This window comes from Petaurus breviceps, unplaced genomic scaffold (genome assembly GCF_028583685.1).
Source record: "Petaurus breviceps papuanus isolate PSGF00001 unplaced genomic scaffold, PetGlider_PUasm1.0 91133, whole genome shotgun sequence".
NCBI classification, from domain to species: Eukaryota; Metazoa; Chordata; class Mammalia; order Diprotodontia; family Petauridae; genus Petaurus; species Petaurus breviceps.
The window spans coordinates 7,907,399-7,926,412 of NW_027187419.1; the positions used below are offsets into that span (position 1 = coordinate 7,907,399).

General features: G+C 40.3%; 2 protein-coding genes across 6 annotated transcripts; one reads left to right on the top strand and one right to left on the bottom strand.

Moving 5' to 3' along the window:
- Positions 1–8,426: 8,426 nt before the first annotated feature.
- On the bottom strand, positions 8,427–12,064 carry CFAP68 (cilia and flagella associated protein 68). Of its 2 annotated transcripts, XM_069080765.1 has the most exons (5): positions 11,715–11,927; positions 10,806–10,928; positions 9,802–10,032; positions 9,305–9,368; positions 8,427–8,750 (listed from the first exon to the last, which is right to left on the bottom strand). In XM_069080765.1, the coding sequence occupies exons 2-5, from the start codon at positions 10,896–10,898 to the stop codon at positions 8,569–8,571; spliced, it is 570 nt and encodes a 189-aa protein (XP_068936866.1). In that variant the 5' UTR covers positions 10,899–10,928; positions 11,715–11,927; the 3' UTR covers positions 8,427–8,568. The 2 variants fall into 2 exon arrangements, with proteins under 2 accessions (XP_068936866.1, XP_068936867.1); XM_069080766.1 differs by lacking the exons at positions 10,806–10,928; positions 11,715–11,927 and adding an exon at positions 11,938–12,064.
- A 69-nt stretch (positions 12,065–12,133) lies between these two features.
- On the top strand, positions 12,134–19,014 carry FDXACB1 (ferredoxin-fold anticodon binding domain containing 1). 4 transcript variants are annotated; one of them, XM_069080761.1, is made up of 5 exons: positions 12,134–12,309; positions 12,844–13,000; positions 14,526–14,729; positions 14,888–15,046; positions 15,504–19,014. In XM_069080761.1, the coding sequence occupies exons 1-5, from the start codon at positions 12,138–12,140 to the stop codon at positions 16,687–16,689; spliced, it is 1,878 nt and encodes a 625-aa protein (XP_068936862.1). In that variant the 5' UTR covers positions 12,134–12,137; the 3' UTR covers positions 16,690–19,014. The 4 variants fall into 4 exon arrangements, with proteins under 4 accessions (XP_068936862.1, XP_068936864.1, XP_068936863.1 ...); XM_069080763.1 differs by having other exon boundaries at positions 15,623–15,773; XM_069080762.1 differs by lacking the exon at positions 14,888–15,046.

Genomic DNA, 19,014 nt, shown 5'->3' on the forward strand with positions numbered 1-19,014 from the left:
ATCATGCATATATGGCATATAGTTTCCCACAGACTACTTATCACACAACTAGTAGGGAGAGGAAATGTACAAAGACAACACCATGATAAGGTATCTCATATAGAAGACAAACACGTAGGGAATATAACTAGCCACAGAGCATAGGTGAAAAGACCTACATCATAAATTTGTGTAGTCGGGGCTTATGTGTATGATGCATGAAGGTCTGGAACCCATGCGGCCTGGGCACACTTGTGACAAGTATAACATCCCATTGATAAGACATACCTGCCTCTTTCTTCTGGTGAAGTCATGGCGATGCTGTCTGCTTTCCACTTGGTGTCATGGCACCATTCTCAACTGGGTATTATGCTGTCTCTGCATGGTATCTTCACTCTGCTGTGCAGTCTCTGCTGGGCATTTCCGCTGGTTCTATGGTCCCTAAATTGCTCTCTGCTACCATCTGCTGGATGTCAGTTCTTCAGGACCATCTACAGCTCTTTGTTCCAATATACTGAGGTTCCATAGTTATAAAGAGCTTCCTTTAAAGGGATAGGTTGCTACTCTGTTAGTGCACAGCCGAAGCTATGAACCACAATATCCAGGGAGAGATCTAACAAAAACTGACTGCCTTGGCTAATCTTTTGACTGCCTTTGCCTGTGCTGAATTGAGGCCTGGGGTCCTAGACAGCTAACTGGTTTAGGGTTGGAAAAAATTACTTGTAATTTCCATTTAATCCTGATTTTGAACCTGTTTCCCTAAAACCCATTTTAGGGCACTAAGCTTAAAAAATATTCCAAAGAAGTTTCATGGAGTTAGGGTCTAGGGATACGCCTTGCTCCCAAGATCTGTTTTGACTTACTTGCAATTGAAGCCAGTTAAAGCAAGCCTTTACTAGGTTGCTTGGTAAAGTCCCCCCCTTCCACCCCACAGCCCTCAGTTTTGTACCATATTTTGGTTGTCATGAAATCTGAACTGTATTCTTGTAACATAAGTTGAGTTTTTCTGATTTTTTTCTCTGTTGTCCATTATTATTGTCTCATCCATCCTGAACAGTAGTTCTATCCCTTCTGTAATCTTCCTCTTGATTCCATGATTAAAAAGTCCTTTTTTCAGGAGGAACTCTTGACATTAATCCCTATCCTCAGCTCATATTTAGATTTGGTGCCACTGATACTATGATCATGAGATATCTCCAAAAGACCTGTCAGCATTAGCCTCTCCTTTTGTCCATTCTGTCTTGACCTGTGCTCACTCACACTGCTGTAAGTCTCTTTGGGACCTGAGTTCCCTCTGGGGCCCTGGGACCCCGTGGAAGGGCTTCAGCCCTTGTTCTCTCTGTTTATTCTTTTCTTGTTCTAGGTGAAAGGAGTGGATTCTCTAGTCTTTTGAGTTTCCAAAAAGAAAAGAAAAAGTCAGAAGAGCAAAAGACAGGAATTTGAGAGCTGGAGCCTAGGTTGGGTTTTACAGCTAGCCAGCTCTGAGGCCCTGAAAAGGAGTGACTTTTGGGACCCAGGAAAGTGGTAGCTAAGTTGAGGATTTATCTGGAAGTCATATCAAATCTAGTCATGTACTTTGTGGAACTAATGTTTTACAAAGTATTCACAAAGGGCAAATTCCCTTTGTAAAAGCTAGTTAATGTCAAATGGATAAACGGAACTGGGGTGTTTTCACAGGTGTCTAACAGTGGTGGGGTGGAGGGGGAGCAGAAACACAGCCTTTGGGGGCTGAAACCAATGACAGTGAAGAAGAAAGACACCCTATGACACCTCAGGTACCACAGAACCCCAAGGGGGAGATGCAGCCAGCCTGGTTCAGGGAGTTAGACCTTACTCACTATATTATCGTTGGGGGGAGACTTTGTTATGCTTGTAGGCAGCAGGGAAGGAGGCAGAAGACAGAAGGAGATTGAAGATTAGAGAATGACGATGATGTTGGAGACAAACTACTAGATAGGAAGGGATGGGATTTATGGTACAAACAGTCCTTGGCACATGAAAGCCATTTCATCATCAGAGATTAGAATAAAGGCAAAGATAGTGGAGGATATTATCAGAGAGATATGAGATGAGGAGGAGGGAGGGCACTCTCAGTGAGTGGCCAAAATTTTTGTAGTGAAGCACTGATGTGAGGCCCTCAGCAGAGAGGATAGGAGAAGGAAATGACTTGGAGGCTTGAGAAAAAATAGTTTGGTACAGTCGCTGTAATAAGTGGGACAGAAAATCATTTGGGAAGAATTGTCTAGCTGCAACAAGAGCCCAGTTAATATTAGCAAGTTATATCATGTTGACCAAGTTAGCATGGTTTTATAATTCTCTTTGGTTCCATTCAGCAACACATAAATAGGAACAAAAGAGGTAGGTGCTGGGAGTAATCTAAGGCTGGGGTTTGATGAGGCATAGTCAGCAAAAGGACAAAGGAAAAGGGATCTTAACAGAAAAGGGTAGTACAGAGTTGAACTGGTTCACCAAAGAGTTGGAATTGGGAAGGGAGGATGGTGTAGTCAAAGTTGACATGATGGTCTATGATACTATTGAAAGATGGAAGTATTGGAGAGTATGATGAAGATTAAGAGTGGGTTTCAGGGGAATAAGGCATTAAGAAATGGAAAGATGAAGAACTGTGATCAGGGGCAGCTAGGTGGCGCAGTGAATAGAGTACCGGCCCTGGAGTCAGGAGGACCTGAGTTCAAATCCTGCCTCAGACACTCAACACAAAAAAACTAGCCATGTGACCTTGGGCAAATTACTTAACCCCAATTGTCCTACCTTCCCCCCTCCAAAAAAAAAAAAGAACTATGATAAAATAAAGGTGAGGATATAAAAGTAGGTTTAGGAAGAATAAAGCACAGAGAAAGACAGAAAGAGAAAAGACTATGAGAGAAAAAAGAAAATTCAGAGTTATTGAACATGGAAATGGGAATTTATGGGTGTTAGCAAGTTAAAGGGCATGACTATCCCTGTATAACTGATGTAGAGTGGAAAAGTAGGTAGTGGGAGCTGAACAGACTGAGGAATTGGGAAGTTAGGTCATTGTGAGAACATTAACCTATTTTAATAGATGGCACGCAGAAACAAATATGGGAATCAATCTTTCTTTTTTTAAAAAACCAGACAGTAAAGAGATCTACAAAAATATATAAAACAATACACTTTTTTGACTATTTTTTTTGCTTTGAAAATTAGTTTTCTCATTAAAATGTTACTTTATAATGGGTTTATTATTTTAAATGAATATATATTTTAAAATATGAATTTTCATTTCTAACATCATAAATGTTAATAGACACAACCTACATAAACAGAAATTCTTTGAAGTCCTCAATAATTTAAGAGTATATAAGGGGTCCCAAAACTAAAAGGTTTGAGAAGAAACTCTATTAGGAAGGATAGCTTTCTAGGAAGGGATTGGGGAGGAATTTAGTGGGAAGTGTAAGTGGTAGAAAAATAAAAGATATCAATAAAATTTCATTTAAAAAAAAGAAAATCAATCTGACAGTGGCGTGAAAGATAGATTGAAAAGATTGCCTTGAGTCAGGAGAACAGTGAGGAGAGTGTTGCTGTACTCTAGAAAAGAGGTGATGAGGATTTGACCTGTGGTGGTGGTGGTGGTGGTGGCCATGTAAGTAAAGAGAAGAGGACAGAAAGGAGAGACTTGGCAACTGATTAGATTTGGGAAGTGAGGGAGAATGAAAAGTTGAAGATGACTTGGTGGCTGGGAACCTGAGGGGAAGAACGTGGTTTGTTAACTGAAATAGGGACATTAGGAGGAGGGGTATGGTTTGAGATGGATGTGGAATAGCCAGGTAGCTATGTCCAGGTAATTGTGTTGGGCAGGGGTTAATTAAGGATGAAGACAGAATAAAGGTTATTGCGTTTAGCAATTCAGAAACCACTGATAACTTTAGAAAAAGCAGTTTCATTTGAATGGTGGGTTCAGAGGCAGAGTATAGTGGGGAAGAAAAGTGGGAGATGATAAAGTGGCAACAGGAAGCAAAGTAAAAAAAAGATAGCTTTTTCTGGGAGTTTCTGTATTTCTTTGGTGTGGGTCCCTCAAAGTATCGAAATTCCCTCTACCAATTCAGACCGGCAACTCACTTGCAATTTATACTCGATGCCTGGAACAGAAAGGGGTCAAGTGATTTATTCATGGTCACACAGGCAGCTACTGTAAAATGGTCTGGGGGTGGTACTTGAACTTATATAACTGTATCTCTAAGGCCAGTCTTCTATCTACTACGCCACACTGTCTCTAATATTTTATTTAAAATTTGCTCTTTACATATATATATTTTTTCATTCAAAACAATCCTTTTAAGACCCTTTATTGCAAGTATTATCTCCATTTTACATATGAGGTATCTTCCAACTCTGAGAACAACAGTTTTTTTTTATTACACAATTCCATTTCTTTATTCTCCATCTCCCATTACACACCCTAAGCATTTTCACTCCCATGTCTTTGTTCCTGTTCTTCTTTATTTGTGATTCCAACTCTCACCTTAGAATCTTACTCATGCTTTCAAACATGTATTAGCTAGTATTATCTTTATGAATAAGTCTTTGTTCAAATGTTCTGTCTTATTGACTATATTTAGTACAAATAACCAAATTTTGGTACTTATTTTGACAATTTCCTTCCAAAAGCAGAACTAAGCTATTTTTATATGCATGGTTAAATTGATATAATCATATATGGTCTAATAATTCCATATGTATAATAAATTTTAAATGTTACATAAATAAATCACAAAAAAAATTTTTTTAAAGAGTGAAAAGACCCATATGTACAAAAATATTTACAGAAGCTCTTTTTGTGGTGACAAAGAACTGGGAATTAAAGGGGCATCCTTCAGTTGGGGAATGGATGAACAGATAATGATATATTATTATAGGATAGTATTGTGCCATAAGAAATGATGACGAGAAAAAAAAAGGGGGAGGGCGGCTAGGTGGCGCAGTGAGTAAAGTGCTGGCCCTGTAATCAGGAGGACCTGAGTTCGGATCCAGCCTCAAACACTTAACACAAAAAAAACTAGCCGTGTAACCTTGGGCAAGTTACTTAACCCCAATTGCCCTCCAAAAGGGGGAAAAAAATAAATGAAATGAAATGATGAAGAGGATAGTTTCAGAGAAATCTGGGAAGGCTTGAATGACCTTAGCCAGTGTGAAGTGAACAGAACCAAGAGAACAATTTGTACTATAATATTATAAGAACAAACAAATAAAAAAACTTTGAAAGATTTAAGAATGCAATGAAATAAATATTGGTGCAATAACTAAGATTCCAAAGGGCTGATAATGAAAAATGCTATCTATCTCCTTACAAAGAAGCAGTGGGCTAAATATGAAGAATGAGATATATATTTTTGGACATAGTCAATTTAGAAATTTGTATTGCATGACTATTCATATTTGTAACAAAAATTTTGTTTTTCTTCCCTTTTTTCAGTAGAGGGCAGGTAAAAGAGTTTTAATAAAAAAAAACCAAATGTTATACAAATTAACAAATGAAAGAGCATTTATTTTTATAATCTGCATTCAGAGTCCATCAATTCTTTCTTTTTTTTTTTTTTTTAAGCAATCGGGGTTAAGTAACTTGCTCAAGGTTACACGGCCAGTTATTTCTGGGTGTGGTGCTGAGTATCTGAGCCCGGATTTGATCCAGGTCATCCCGACACTGGAGCCGGTGCTCTTACTCGCTGAGCCACCTGGTCGCCCCTAAGCAATTGGGGTTAAGTAACTTGCTCAAGGTTACACGGCCAGGTGCTAAGTGGGTGGGTGCTAAGTGTCTGAGCCCGGGATTCGATCTCCAGGTCTTCTCAACACTGGAGCCGGTGCTCTTACTCGCTGTGCTACCTGGCCGCCCCCCATCAATTCTTTCTATGGATACAGATAGAATTTTTCATCAGGAGTCCTTTGAAATTGTCCTGGATAATTGCATTGCTGAGAATAGTTAAGTCATTCACAGGTGGATCTTCATACAATATTGCTGTTACTATGTACAATGTTCTCCTGGTTCTGTTCACTTAACTTTTCATCAGTTCAGGTGTGTCTTTCCAGGTTTGAAAGAGCATTTATTCTATGGGCCAAGCACTGTTTTAAGTGATGGTAATACAAATACAAGTAATTTAGACAATTCCTACCCTCAAGGAGCTTACATTCTAAAAGGGAAGATTAATATGTTTAGGGGAATGGTGGCCAGGGAGGAGTGTTTTGGACAGCAAAGTCAAAGGGATAGTTATTAGACATTTTCATGCTTACATTTTAACTCTCCTATCTTATATAAATCTTTGTTTTGAACGTTTTGCAGTAGCTTTTGAAAAGATTAAAATTCTGACCAGATCACAAAGATTGTTCTATTAGCCAATAAGGGAAGGCATTTGTGGGATTATCAATAAGACAAGAATGTAGACACACACAGACAATTCTCTCATTTCATCAGATCTACACATAAAAACTCTTTACCCTCTCCCTGATTTTAAGTCATTGGGTGGAGAGAGAGGCTTCCAGGAGGGGCATGATATTGTAACCATACCTCCCATCTGCATCAAAGAAAATGATCTTTCAGAATGTGTTCCTCAGTTTTCTGAACTGTATATTTATTATTTGGAAACAAAAGTAATTTAAACAGAATCTTTACTCCATCACTGGTCCCAATCCTCAAACCTATATATACAACAAGCTTATATCCTTTCTTCATCCCATTTTCTGCACTTGAATATACAGGAGAAATACAATGCTTCTCTGTCTCCAAAGCACTAGTTTATATTGCAAGGGAAGGTCTAGTTTCAAGGCTCAGTGCTCTGAGAGAAAAAAAAAATGCAAATGGGAAGAAATAGTAGTTTATACAGAGTACAAAAGACAAAGCTCAGAATAAGAAGGAAAGAGATGGTGACTAAAATAGAATGAAATGTGTTACTTATTCTCCTGCAAAAATAGTTGGACTACCAGCATCCCTTAATCCCAATTATTTCATCCACTGTATGGCACTGTGTAGGAGATACTTGGGAAGGTGATATTAGACATCATATGTCTTTCTTTTTAGTTAAAAAAATTTTCCATTTAATAGTATTTTATTTTTTCCAATTACATGCAAAGATAGTTTTCAACGTTCATTTTTACAAGATTTTGAGTTCCAAATAGTTTTTTCTCCATCTCTCTCCTTCCCCCTCCCCAAGATGGCATGGAATCTGAAATAGGCTATACATGTACAATCATATTAAACATGTTTCCACATTAGTCGTGTTGTGAAAGAAGAATCCGAACAAAAGGGAAAAAACATGAGAAAGAAAAAAAGAGAAAATTGTATGCATTGATCTGCATTTGGATTCTATAGTTTTTTCTCTAGATGTGAATAGCATTTTCCATCATGAATCCCTTGGAATCATCTTAGATCACTGTACTGCTAAATCTATCAAAACTGGTCATCACACAATGTTACTGTTACTGTGTACACTGTTCTCCTGGTTCTGCTCACTTCCCTCAGCATCAGTTCATGCCAGGTTTCCCAGGTTTTTCTGAAATCCTCCTGCTCATCATTTCTTATAGCACAATAGTATTTCATTATATTCATATACCACAACTTGTTCAGTCATTCTCCCATTTGATGAGTATCACCTCAATTTCAATTTTTTTGCCACCACAAAAAGAGCTTTCAGCTTACTTCTTAAAGAAAATGTGTTGCAGAAGTCTATATAAATTTGGGAATTTATTATTTACAAAGAGAGGTGAGATGTTGTCATCCTGGATTAGGGGACAATGACATTCTTCTGAAGCCATAGAGTTTACCTTCTTACCATATGTCTCTACTAGTGTTAGGGTGTATGGAGTGTGCAGGGAGGATGAGTACCTTTGGTGGGAGGGCTTGCTAAGCCTTTTCCAGGCAGGGTTGCTCATCCCCCTTTGGCATCTACCCATCATCCAACTCTCACTTATGGCTCCAGCGTGCTCAGCAGCTACATCCCGGTAAAACTATCTTGGCAGACAAGCTAAACCAGGCTGAGGGTAACTGACAGGCCTCAAACCTGTTTGTGAGTTAGGGGAATGTCTACCCCAACCATGTGAAGACTTCCTCTGGTGGAAATGGGAAGATGAGAACAATTTGTTCCAACAGCCATGAAGGTGGCTGAAGCCAGAGCTATGGAGTGCTTAGAGCTTGGTCAGACACGGAAGACTCCAAGGTCATTCACTGCATCAACAGTCATCCTGACTTTTATCTTGCCACTAGATTTTGATGACTCTGGAAGAGAGAGTTAGGCCGATGACTTTGTGTAACTCTGCCTCCCTTAAATCCAATTCACATGTGAGTCAAGACATCACTCTGTGATATTATTGGTCCACTTTGAAATAAAGGATAAACAACTAGTATTGTGTGCCTACATTTCAGTAACTAAAAGATGACATTTACTTCTTAGGTTAAGAAAGGAAAAGAACTCCAGCAGAAATTAGCCTCCAGTTCCTAGGGACTTTATTTTTGCTTCAGAGAAGAGTTACTATGTTACAGAAAGCAAAATTCTTAACTGTGTTGAATAGAGAACTATTCCCAGTTATATTTTACTCTAGAAAAAAGGAGCTTGTATTATTTCCCTAGAGCTTGGGCCTTAGGATCAATCCATCTTTAGGATCCCATATACATCCAGGGCCTTCCCTGGTTTGAGGAGCTGAATAATTCACCATGTAATCTGTCTTCCCTGTGGTGCTCATTTTGTATGGAGGAGGAATCAGCTCAGCTTGATGTCCAGGGAAACTGTGAGGCTCTTGTTTAAACCCTGCAGGGAAAGGTAGGAAATGGAAAACTGACATAATTTAACAACAGGGATTGTCCTAATAATAATACTAGCTGATATTTACATAAAGATTAAATGTTTTATATACATTATTTTTCTTGATCCTCTCCATAACCGTGAGCTAGGTAAAAACCAAACTGTATTATCCCCATTTTATAGATGAGAACAATCAAACTCAGAGAGGTCAAAGTTATTTGCCCCACGGTTACACTGTAAAAATTGATTGCGATTCAAACCTAGGTTTCTCCCAACACTAAATTCAGCACATTTTCCACTATATCATACTGCAATTAGGTCTGTTCACATCAGGGAAAGTGGAGAACTGATTATTTCAATAAAAATAAACAACCTGTAGGGATAGGATAGGGTTCCCACAGTAACTCAATGGGGAAAAAGCCCATATTATAAGCTGGAAGAATCTTGGGGAGCTATAGAAATGGTAGGAAAGCACTCATTTGAAGTAGGCTTATTTTTAATAGCTAAGAACAGTGATCACTACCCCATCCCAACCCTGTTTTCCACCTTAAAGCACCTACTTCCAGGTGGAGGGAGCTTCTTTTTGTAGCTAGCAGCAAAGGTTGTTTCAAAATAGTGACCAAACTAGAAAGGAAAACAAGAGGGATTGTAGTAAAAATTATGCAGCCAAGTTTCAAAGAATGGAAGCCTCAATGGCATTAGTAGTAACAGAGCTTGCCTTGGTTTATATGGACTGGAGACCTCACAGCAAAGCTTCTGGTGAGGGAAGTTCAAGTATATGTATTCAGTATGGTTATAGGGGAATCTACCCTCATCTAGGAGACAGTAGTGTTCTAGGAATGAGTGAACAGTATTGATACAGAATTAGTAGACTGGATCAAAGTCTTATCTAGCTTGATGAGGAAATGCATGGCATCTTCTGGGTCATTTATCAAAAGGAAAGGTAACATCTAATTTGAATGGGGAGTGGTAGGGTTGTATACCCTGCCTCCTAAGACCACCATACAGTCTTCTCTGCTAAATAATAGGCCAAAGGAAGAAAAGGAAGGAGGATTACCTGGGAAGGCAGAGGTTGTGGTTGTACAATCTTCTGAAGGTCATACCTCTCCTCGTTCCAGTTGCCCATTAAGGTACGGTTGGAGTAAGAATTTTCATTGGTTGTACATCTCCATCCATATTGGAAAAACTTGGACATATCGTTCCAGTCTGTCCATACTTCACCATGGCCATCTGCATGCATTAGGCAGCCATATTGTGGATTTGTGAGAAAGCAGGAAAAGGATAATTTCTGGGGAAGGGCAGGAAAAGGAAACCATTGTAGAAACTATGTAACAGAATTCCATTTCTTCTCACTCTGTTCCACACACCGAGATATGACATATTTCTTGGAAAGATATTAAGCCCAGGCAATGTCCAGGCATCTTGCAAAGTTTGCTGTAGTTCATTAGGCAGCTGCATTTTTACTCCTGACCTATCATGTACTAGTAGCTACTTCTCTATCTGCCCTCACACCCAGCAAAAAGTGGATTCCAATCAGCAAAGATGATTGTGTTGATGAGGGATCTAGGAAATCTTAGGTGCTCAAAAATTTAATATAGAGTTAACTAATGCAGATAACTTGGAACTTAGGAATATAAGTAGCAGGGGGGCTTAGTTTACAACACATTTTGTTTTATGTGAAATGAAAAATGGAATCTTAGAATTTCAGAGTTGGAAGGGACTTCAGTGGTCATTTTGTCCAAACTGTACCTGAAAGAACCCCTCTACAATATATGGAGCAGTGGTCATCCAGCCTTTGCTTCCAGCTCTCAAAATCAGCCCATTCTACTTTTTTTTTTAAACTCTAACAGAAATTTCTTATTATATCAAATCTACATTTACATCTTTGCAACCTCTACTCATTGTTCCTAGTTCTACTCCTCCCTCCTAACCCCAAGCCAAGAAGAACAAATATTTCCTCTCTCATTTAACAACCCTTTCAATACTTGATGCCAGCAATCATGTTCTCCCTAAGTCTGATAATTCCCAGTTCAGACCCCAGGTTAAGAAACAAGAAAATACCTGATCTAAGCTAGACATAGCTGATTTGTATTGTAATTGCTCCCTTGAAAAATTTTCAGAAGGGTAAATGAAGTCTTGAATTCTCTTTTCCATGTTCCTTGGGGGGCTGACAGGTCACCAAACCTAGATTTTGGAATTTCAACCCAAAGAAATGAATATCTTCACCCTATTTGTCCTGATGGAATCTCTGTGGCCATGATGAAGAGGCCAACACCTAAGGCTAAGCTGATAGAACTGAGGATACATTTGGTAGTGAGACCAAGCAAGCAGGTCATTGGCAGCTCTTTGTGAAGTTTGCTGTGCTGATATCACTAGGCAGCAGGATAACAGAAGTGAGTAATTACCCAAAGTTCAGAGGACCTGGACCTCAAACCATAACTAACCTTTTATCAATTTAGTCTTGTGGTGGTAGAGTGGTGAGTGGAACAGTAGCTCCTTCTCTAGTACACCAGGGGACCAAAGGATTTAGGGTAGGAGGGTCATCTAATTCCATTCACTTGAACAAACGTTTATTATGTACCTCCTACGGATGTGAAAAGCACCGTCCCAAAGAGCTGAAGCTACAAAGACAAAAAAAAAGTCCCTGTCCTCCAGGAGCTTACATCCTATGGGGAAAAACCGGTACACAAAGAAGCAAATACTGAGGATTTACGAGGTTAGACCGAGTAATTCCAAAAGGGAGAAAGCACCAAAGACTGTGTTGGCTTCCAATCCCCATATTTCAGAGGCCCCATGCGAAATGACTTGCTTAACGTTCACCCAGCCAGTAGGTGGCGAGCAGCAGAACTAGGACTAAATTCTTGGGAAAGCTGCAGGCTCGGGGGGTCATTCATGGTCCCTAGCGGAAAGGGCTCTGGATCTGGAACCCAGAGGACCTGGGCTGGACTCCAGAGCTCTGCCACTAGCTACCTGTGTGACCCTCGCAAGTCATTCGGCTTTTCGGGGTCTTTTCCAAACGTAAATCTAAGATGCGTCCCAGGATACGGGCGCTGGCCAGACGATTGGTGACAAGGATGACAGCCTAGGATGAGTCTCCAGGCAGGCTCCTGCACAGGCGATTGTTTGTGACGTCACGTAGGTGCTGACGAATCAGCTTGCGCTTGGTTAGTGCCGGGGGAAGGAGACGTTTTACCTTCTGGGAAAAGTCCCCCAAATTTGCAGTCATGGTCATCACCACCACCACCTGTTCGGAGGACCAACAACTGGTTGTCAAGGCAACCCAGAGCTGTTTACGTCATCATTCGGCGACCGGGAGGAGCGGCCCGGCGGCAGGAAGGGGAAGTGACAGATGACGTACTTAATGCCGGCTTAATGCCGGCGAGCTGAGGGAACATGGTCGCTCGCCGCCTCCTGCTGGTTGGGGAGGGGAATTTCTCCTTCGCAGCCGCCTTGAGCGAGGTCCAAGGGCCCGGCACTAGTCTCATCGCCACCTGTCCCCAGAAACTCACGGCCTTGACTGAGGACCCGGTGTTCCAGGAGAACCTACGACGCCTGCGCGATCGAGGTAGCGAGGCCCCGCCCCTCTTAGCAGCCCCGCCCCCAGCAAGTAGCGAGGCCCCCCCTCCTCCCCGAGCCCCGCCCCCGCTGCCATGTGATTCTTCTCTTTGGTACCTGCATCCCAACCTAGGCGCAGAGCTTGGTTCCCCCACCTCCCCAAATAGAGTTGAGACTTAATCTCTTTGCTTGTTCCCCTTCCTCGAAAGTTCTGCCTCTTCTGCTCCGAACTGCTGACCTCCCAGGCTTTAGATCCCAACTAAAATCCCACCTCTACAGCAAGCCTACCCTAGTCCCTCTGAGTGCCCGTGCTTTCCCTTTTTTTAATCATTTCCTATTTATCTTGTATGTAGCTTGCTTTTGTTTATATTTATTTGTTGTCTCCCCCAGTAGATTGCTTTGCGCAGTGCCTATGTTTGTTGAATTGAATAGTTTGTTGTAAACTGGAGGAATAGCCCTTGAGCCCGTGTTGAGCTGGGGGGGGGGTGGTGACCCGTGCTCCCTGCTTTTCACGCTCCTCACACAACTTATCCTTCTCTCCCAGGTGCTGAGGTGCGCTTCGGGGTGGACTGTACGCAACTGGCAGAGGCCTTTGCAGCGGATGGCTGGAAGTTTGATCGCATTTATTTCAACTTCCCGCACTGTGGGCGCAAAGCTGGAGTGGCTAAGAACAGGGAGCTACTTGCCAGGTTTTTCCAGAGGTGAGGCCGGGTTCAGGCTTTATAAGGCATGGTGTAGAGTACAAAAAGTATGTGACAGTAGCCCCATCCCTAGAGGAATAGTTGACACGTGAAATAACGAGAGGGAAGGGTAAAATAATGTATGCATTTATTCTTTTGCCCTTCCCTCCCATCACACACGCACACACACACACACACAATGATAAACAAATAGTCCATCCTTCCCCCCAATCTGTCTTTGGCATAATCCTTTGTGTTGTATTTTCTCTATGTGTCTCTATGTGTATATATACACACATGTATATATGTGTATGTATGCACATATATTTCTTTTCAAAGTGGTCGCACTTTATGGTGTGTAGCAAGTGATAAAATTTGTGGTACAGGCAGTAACTGAATTATGGGAAATCAGGCAGGAGAGAGAAGAGTATGGGAAAAACTGTCCAGGTAAAGTGACACGTTGGAGGTCAAAATTAAGTGTTGAGCATTGGAGTACAGATTTAGAGCTGGAAGGGACCTTAGGCATTATCTAGTCCAACTCTTTAATTTTACAGATGAGGGCACAGGCTCAGACAAGTTAAGTGACTTGCTCAGGGTTATACAGTTATTGTCAGAAAGATATTTCCTTGAAGCAAGCATTGAATTTGGTACGTGGAGTCTGTCAGGATATTAGGAGACACCCTGTTTTCCAGAGCTAAGGTCCAGCAAGCAAACTGTGCCTATGCTCAGCATAACAACAGTCCCTTGTACTCATCCTCTGTATGATCTCAGCCGCAGCAAAATCCCAGAATTGTTTCTGGTCATGAAGCCCTGCTATGAATCAAACTTGTCACATTGTTGCTGTTAGCCCCCATTGTCAGGGCTACTGCTCACTGTAGCCCTTGGTATAAATATTGAGATCTCTCCACACTAAAGGGGGGTCTAGCCACCCCCTCTCCCTCATCCACTAGGAGTGGGGCTCTGGCACATGTGTCCTTGCTTGCAAGCAATTTCCCTCACTTTGAAATTAAATTAATATTTGATTCCTGATTCTCCTGTCTCTAGGCTGCTTTGTTCAGCTCTGGCCATCCACTGGTTAGAGGCTGGTTCCATCCAGTTGACAAGTCTATAAGGGAAGAGTATTTCAGGTGGAGAGAAATTCTGGAAGAATGACATGTTCAAGGGACTTGATTTCTGTAATCTTGCTTAAAAGATAAGTTGTGTAGCATTTAATTGACAGTTTTATAGGTTAACTATAAGGGAAGAAAAAAATACTTGGTTTAAATAATTAGGAAAATGAATCCCTCTGATCACATTTTACAGCAGTCTTACTGCTGTAAAATGCACTTACAGTGCTTACAGCACTGGTCCTTCCAGTATCAACACAATCCTTCTAGTTGAAAAATACTATGTAAGCAGATTTTGATTTTATTCTCATTTTTGTTCACTTGTAGCCAGATTTCTTTGAAGTTTGGTCCTTAAAAGACAGTCTTAAAATCTGACCATGTTGGTGGCACCCATGGTTATTTCTAACATCTTTTGAGGGATAACTCTTCTTTTCCTGTAGTTGTGCTGATGTCCTTTCAGAGAGAGGGGAGGTTCATGTGGCATTGTGCAGAGGACAAGGCGGAACTCCTGCTGATTCTCCCAGGAGGGAGTGGCACAATAGCTGGCAAGTAGTAGCCATGGCAGCTGGAGGAGGACTTATCTTGAGCAATGTTCATCCATTCAGCTCTGATGCTGTGCCAGGGTACAAGTGCACTGGCTACAGGTAACACATACTACTGAAACTCAAGCCTTTTCTCTCACCTCTCAGTTAAAAACTAAGCTATAGCATTTTCTCTGACATTTTTTTGATTCAGTCCCTTAGGATTGCTTATTTCCTTTTGCCATTATTCAGCACAAACTTAAGGTCTTGTGTTTTGCCAGGAGTCAGAACAAGTCCTTCCATGTTGAAGGAGCTTTGAATCATATCTTCACCCAGAGCTTACCTTTTGAAGAATCCCACTCTGGGATCTGCAGAGTTAGACTGGGTGACCACTGGCTTTCCTTCTCTGTACCAGAAGCACTGGTAGGGAAGATAAACAGGTAATCTCTTATTTTCTGGAAATATCATCCATCTCAGAATGTGCACTAATTAACTTAATGGAAGCTCTGTATCCTACAAATGGTAAATGATTAATGATGATAATGGTCCCTATAAAACTGTTAATCTGTCATTCCGCAGATTCTCAGTAATTACAATTACTACATTTTTTAGTTTATCATATATAAGATAATAGTTGTAGTTCTGAATCAGTGCATTTGTGTTTATAGTAGGAAATAGGCATAGGAACTGTATGTCAAAGATGGGATTTAAGCCCAGGTCTTCCTGACTTTTAGGCTGGTTCTCTAGTCGTTACATTATGCTGTTCTCAAAATGGAGAGTTTCTTTAATTTCTTAAGCTTAAAGTTAACTCTTCTTGCTGTTTATTATTTGTGTTCTAAATTCTGACTAAAGAATAGTATGTCTTTTTAAAGTTGATTTCTCTTTTGTATCAAACAGGGGTTTCCTTGAAACAAATTCAAGTCATCCTGTCAGAACTATAAATGAAAAACTAATTGCTGAGCTCAGTAAAACCTTTTCAGTTCAAAGACTGAAATGCCCCCCTCCTTTGCTTCCAGAGAAACACTGTGATAGTCACATTGCCTGGAGCTCTGATTCTCCATCAGTTCCCTTTTGGATCGTTCCCCAAAAAGAGAAAATTCCACATTGCAAGTTGTTGGCTGGTGAAACAGCATGGGATATGGAGGACTTTCTGGTGTCATTTTCAAGCCTCCATCTTCAGAAAGATCCTGAGTGGAATGGGGAACAAGACACCCAGAAGAGAATCCAAAGTCCAACAAAGTTCCTTCTCAGACCTTCCCTCCTGGTTTTTGCACAGGATGTCATCCAAGGCCCACACTTCCTCCCAGGGTCTCTGCACATCCTCAGTGGTCCTGTTTTTAGGAAATGCCTTATTTCACCTTTCATGCTGCCAGCATTTCATGAGACTTTATTTATTCATGGGTTTAATAAAAAAATGAATAATTCCTGTCTTCAGTTATTCCTGGAACACCTGAAATGCTCTCTACATAACCTTCTCACACAGAGATTGCCAGATGGCCCTGAACTGAGCAGCTCTCTGATATTTAAGCCTCAGAAAAACAAAAAAGATTATATGATTTGTGTGAAGCCTCACAATTTTGGTCCAGATGAAATTGTGGGTCTGGTTATTGGGTTTATCATAACATCTGCTACAAGCCATCTATACAAAGACTTAGATTTTGTATTTGCATCTGTGAACCTGGACCTTTTAGTCATGCTGGTATGGGGGATCCCTGACTGGAGAATTTTATGGACTTTTGACAAACGTTTTCTAGATCATTTTGTCCCTGGAAAAGTAGAACCCTTTAAGGATTTTTCCCTCTATCCTCCATCTTATGTACATGATGTTAGCTTTTGGCTAGATGAGGAGAGAGGATTTGATGAAGTAGAGTTTCACACTGTGGCTCGGGCTGTGTCTCAAGATATGATCACATCCATCCAACTCCTTAATCGCTTCCAGCACCCACAAACTGGGCGGGTCAGCCTTTGCTATAGACTGACCTACCAGGCTTGTGACAGAGCTCTAAGTCACCAACAGGCAATACTGATTCAAAACCGACTTAGGATGGAGATACAACAGAGTTTACATGTGACAGTGAGGTAGCTTTGGGGAATTATGTCATTTTCTTCAAGTGTTGGCATGACTGAAAAGAACAATATGTGTTCTTTCTACATCAAAGACTGTTTCTCAGTTTCTGACCAGCAATTATTTTGCTGAGCCACCAAGAGCTCAACCTGCATTCTGGTTTCTGTCTCTACCGCTTGATTGAAATTGCCGTCTCCCAGATTACTCACAAACTCCTGGCTCCTAAATGCAATGCTCCTTTTTAGTCATCATTGTTCTTGACTTCTCTGTAGCATTTTATTCTTTTTTAGACTGCTTCCTCCTCCTAAAGGCTCTTTCTATGTTTTTCTGATGTTGCTTTCTCATGGTTCTACTTGTTTTACTATTTTTTTTTAGTCTCTTGTTGCCGCAAAACCATGTCCTCTTCTCTTGGTATATTCCCCAGCCCTAATCTGGGCCCCCTTTTCTTCTCTTTGTACATTCTGTCTTAGTGATTTTACCAGCCCTCATGGTTCAGTAATCTCTTTGTCAATGTCTCCCAAATTTATATATATCATCTCTTTCCTTTACCTGTTCAACCAATTACCTGCTGAATATTTTCATTTCCCTGCCCTATAGGCATCATAAACTCAGCATTTCTAAATCAGAAATCATTTCCCCCTCCAAAAAAGCTCACCCTTTGGCCAAGAAGAAGTAATTGAGGGAATGCCCCTTGGTTGGAGAATGGCTAAACAAGTTGTGGTATATGATGTAATGGAATACTGTTGTACTATAAGAAATGAAGAACAGGCAGACTTCAGAGAAACCTGGAAAGACTTATATAAACTGGTGCTGAGTCAGAGGAGCAGAACCAGGAAAACATTGTACATAGTAATAGCCACAGTGTGCGAGGACTGATTTTGATAGACTTAGCCCCTCTCAGCAATGCAAGAACCTAAAACGATTCCAAAGGACACATGATGGAAAACACCAGCCACATCCAGAGAAAGGACTATGACGTCGGGATGCAGAACAAAACAGACTATTTTCTTTTTTGTTTTATTTATTTTTTCTTTCCCATAGTTTTTCCCATTTATTATAATTCTTCTGTGCAATATGGCCAATGTGAAAATGTGTTTAATAGGAATGTATGTGCAGAGCCCATATCAGATTGCAAGCTGTACTTGGGGAGGGAGAGGAAGAAAATTTAAAACTTATGGAAGTGAATGTTGAAAACTAAAAATAATTTAATAAAAAAAGTTTACCCTTTTTTTCAAAATCTGTATTTCTTTTTTTTCACTCCCATTATGTCTTATTTTTCTCAATGAACAGGTTAGCTCTACTTTAAAAATATATTTTCAGGACAGCTAGGTGGCACAGTGAGTAAAGCGCTGGTCCTGGAGTCAGGAGGACCTGAGTTCAGTCCCAGCCTCAGACACTTAACATAAAAAAAACTAGCCTTAAACTTGGGCAAATTACTTAACCCCAATTGCCCTCCAAAAAGAAAAAACAACAACAACAACTATATTTTCATTGATAATTTTTATTTTTTTTATATCACCAGAATTTCCCCCAGTATCCCATCACACATCTAAGAGTAATCCTATATAACATTTTTTAAAGAAAAAAAAATCAGAATTAATCAATACATTAAAAAAAATGTGTGAAAATACATATAATGTACCATACCTGTGTTTTCTCATTTGTCTTCTTTGGGGTCATATTTATTCATTATAATTTTGCAGCATTCACTTTTTATTGTTTTATGATTGTGCTTTCCCTTTACATTGTTGTAATCAAGTATATATTTTTTTCTTGGATCTGTTTCATTCTGCATCGAATTATCTGTATCTTTCTATATGTAATCATAATGGGAGTTGAAGATCTTCCCTGACCATTAATAGGCCTCACTTGGAGCCCAACAAGAGAAGCTTGCTTAGGGGAAGCTTGTTTTTCAGGAAATCCCACACCTTTGGTTACTTTGTAATTAGGGAGTGGATTAGGAGGATTGTGGTGCCTTCTGACCCTGAAAAAGAGTATATATACTCTGAGGTTAGCATTTTTGCTTAGGGTCTCACTAAAAGAAGAGTTGTATGATTTGACCAGATGAGACTCTGGATATCCACTGAGCACCCCACCCCCACCCCCTGCTTTGAAAACTCAGATGTTGGTGCTTTTCTCTCTGGTAACTAACTATGTATGTATGTAATCGTCAGACACCTAGAAGCCTTATCTGTTGATCTGTTGAATTGTGTTATTTTCTCTGTATTTTTTTGTACACTTGTAATTTCTGTTTGTATTTTCTGAAGTTTAGGGTGCTGACTATTTCCCCTGTACTAAGTGAATGATAAATAAACAAATATGTTTAATTAAAGATTTTAAATA

What these genes read in the sequence shown, in the direction of transcription:
- CFAP68 (XM_069080765.1), bottom strand. Translation starts at nt 10,898, where the DNA reads ATGGAAAAGAGAATTCAAGACTTCATTTACCCTTCTGAAAATTTTTCA. An exon ending in CTATGTCTAGCTTAGATCAG is followed by an intron (nt 10,033 to 10,805) that starts GTATTTTCTTGT and finishes GCCCTTCCCCAG; the next exon opens with AAATTATCCTTTTCCTGCTT. An exon ending in GAAGCTCCCTCCACCTGGAA is followed by an intron (nt 8,751 to 9,304) that starts GTAGGTGCTTTA and finishes CTTTCCCTGCAG; the next exon opens with GGTTTAAACAAGAGCCTCAC.
- FDXACB1 (XM_069080761.1), top strand. Translation starts at nt 12,138, where the DNA reads ATGGTCGCTCGCCGCCTCCTGCTGGTTGGGGAGGGGAATTTCTCCTTC. An exon ending in CTTGCCAGGTTTTTCCAGAG is followed by an intron (nt 13,001 to 14,525) that starts GTGAGGCCGGGT and finishes CTTTTCCTGTAG; the next exon opens with TTGTGCTGATGTCCTTTCAG. An exon ending in CTGGTAGGGAAGATAAACAG is followed by an intron (nt 15,047 to 15,503) that starts GTAATCTCTTAT and finishes TGTATCAAACAG; the next exon opens with GGGTTTCCTTGAAACAAATT.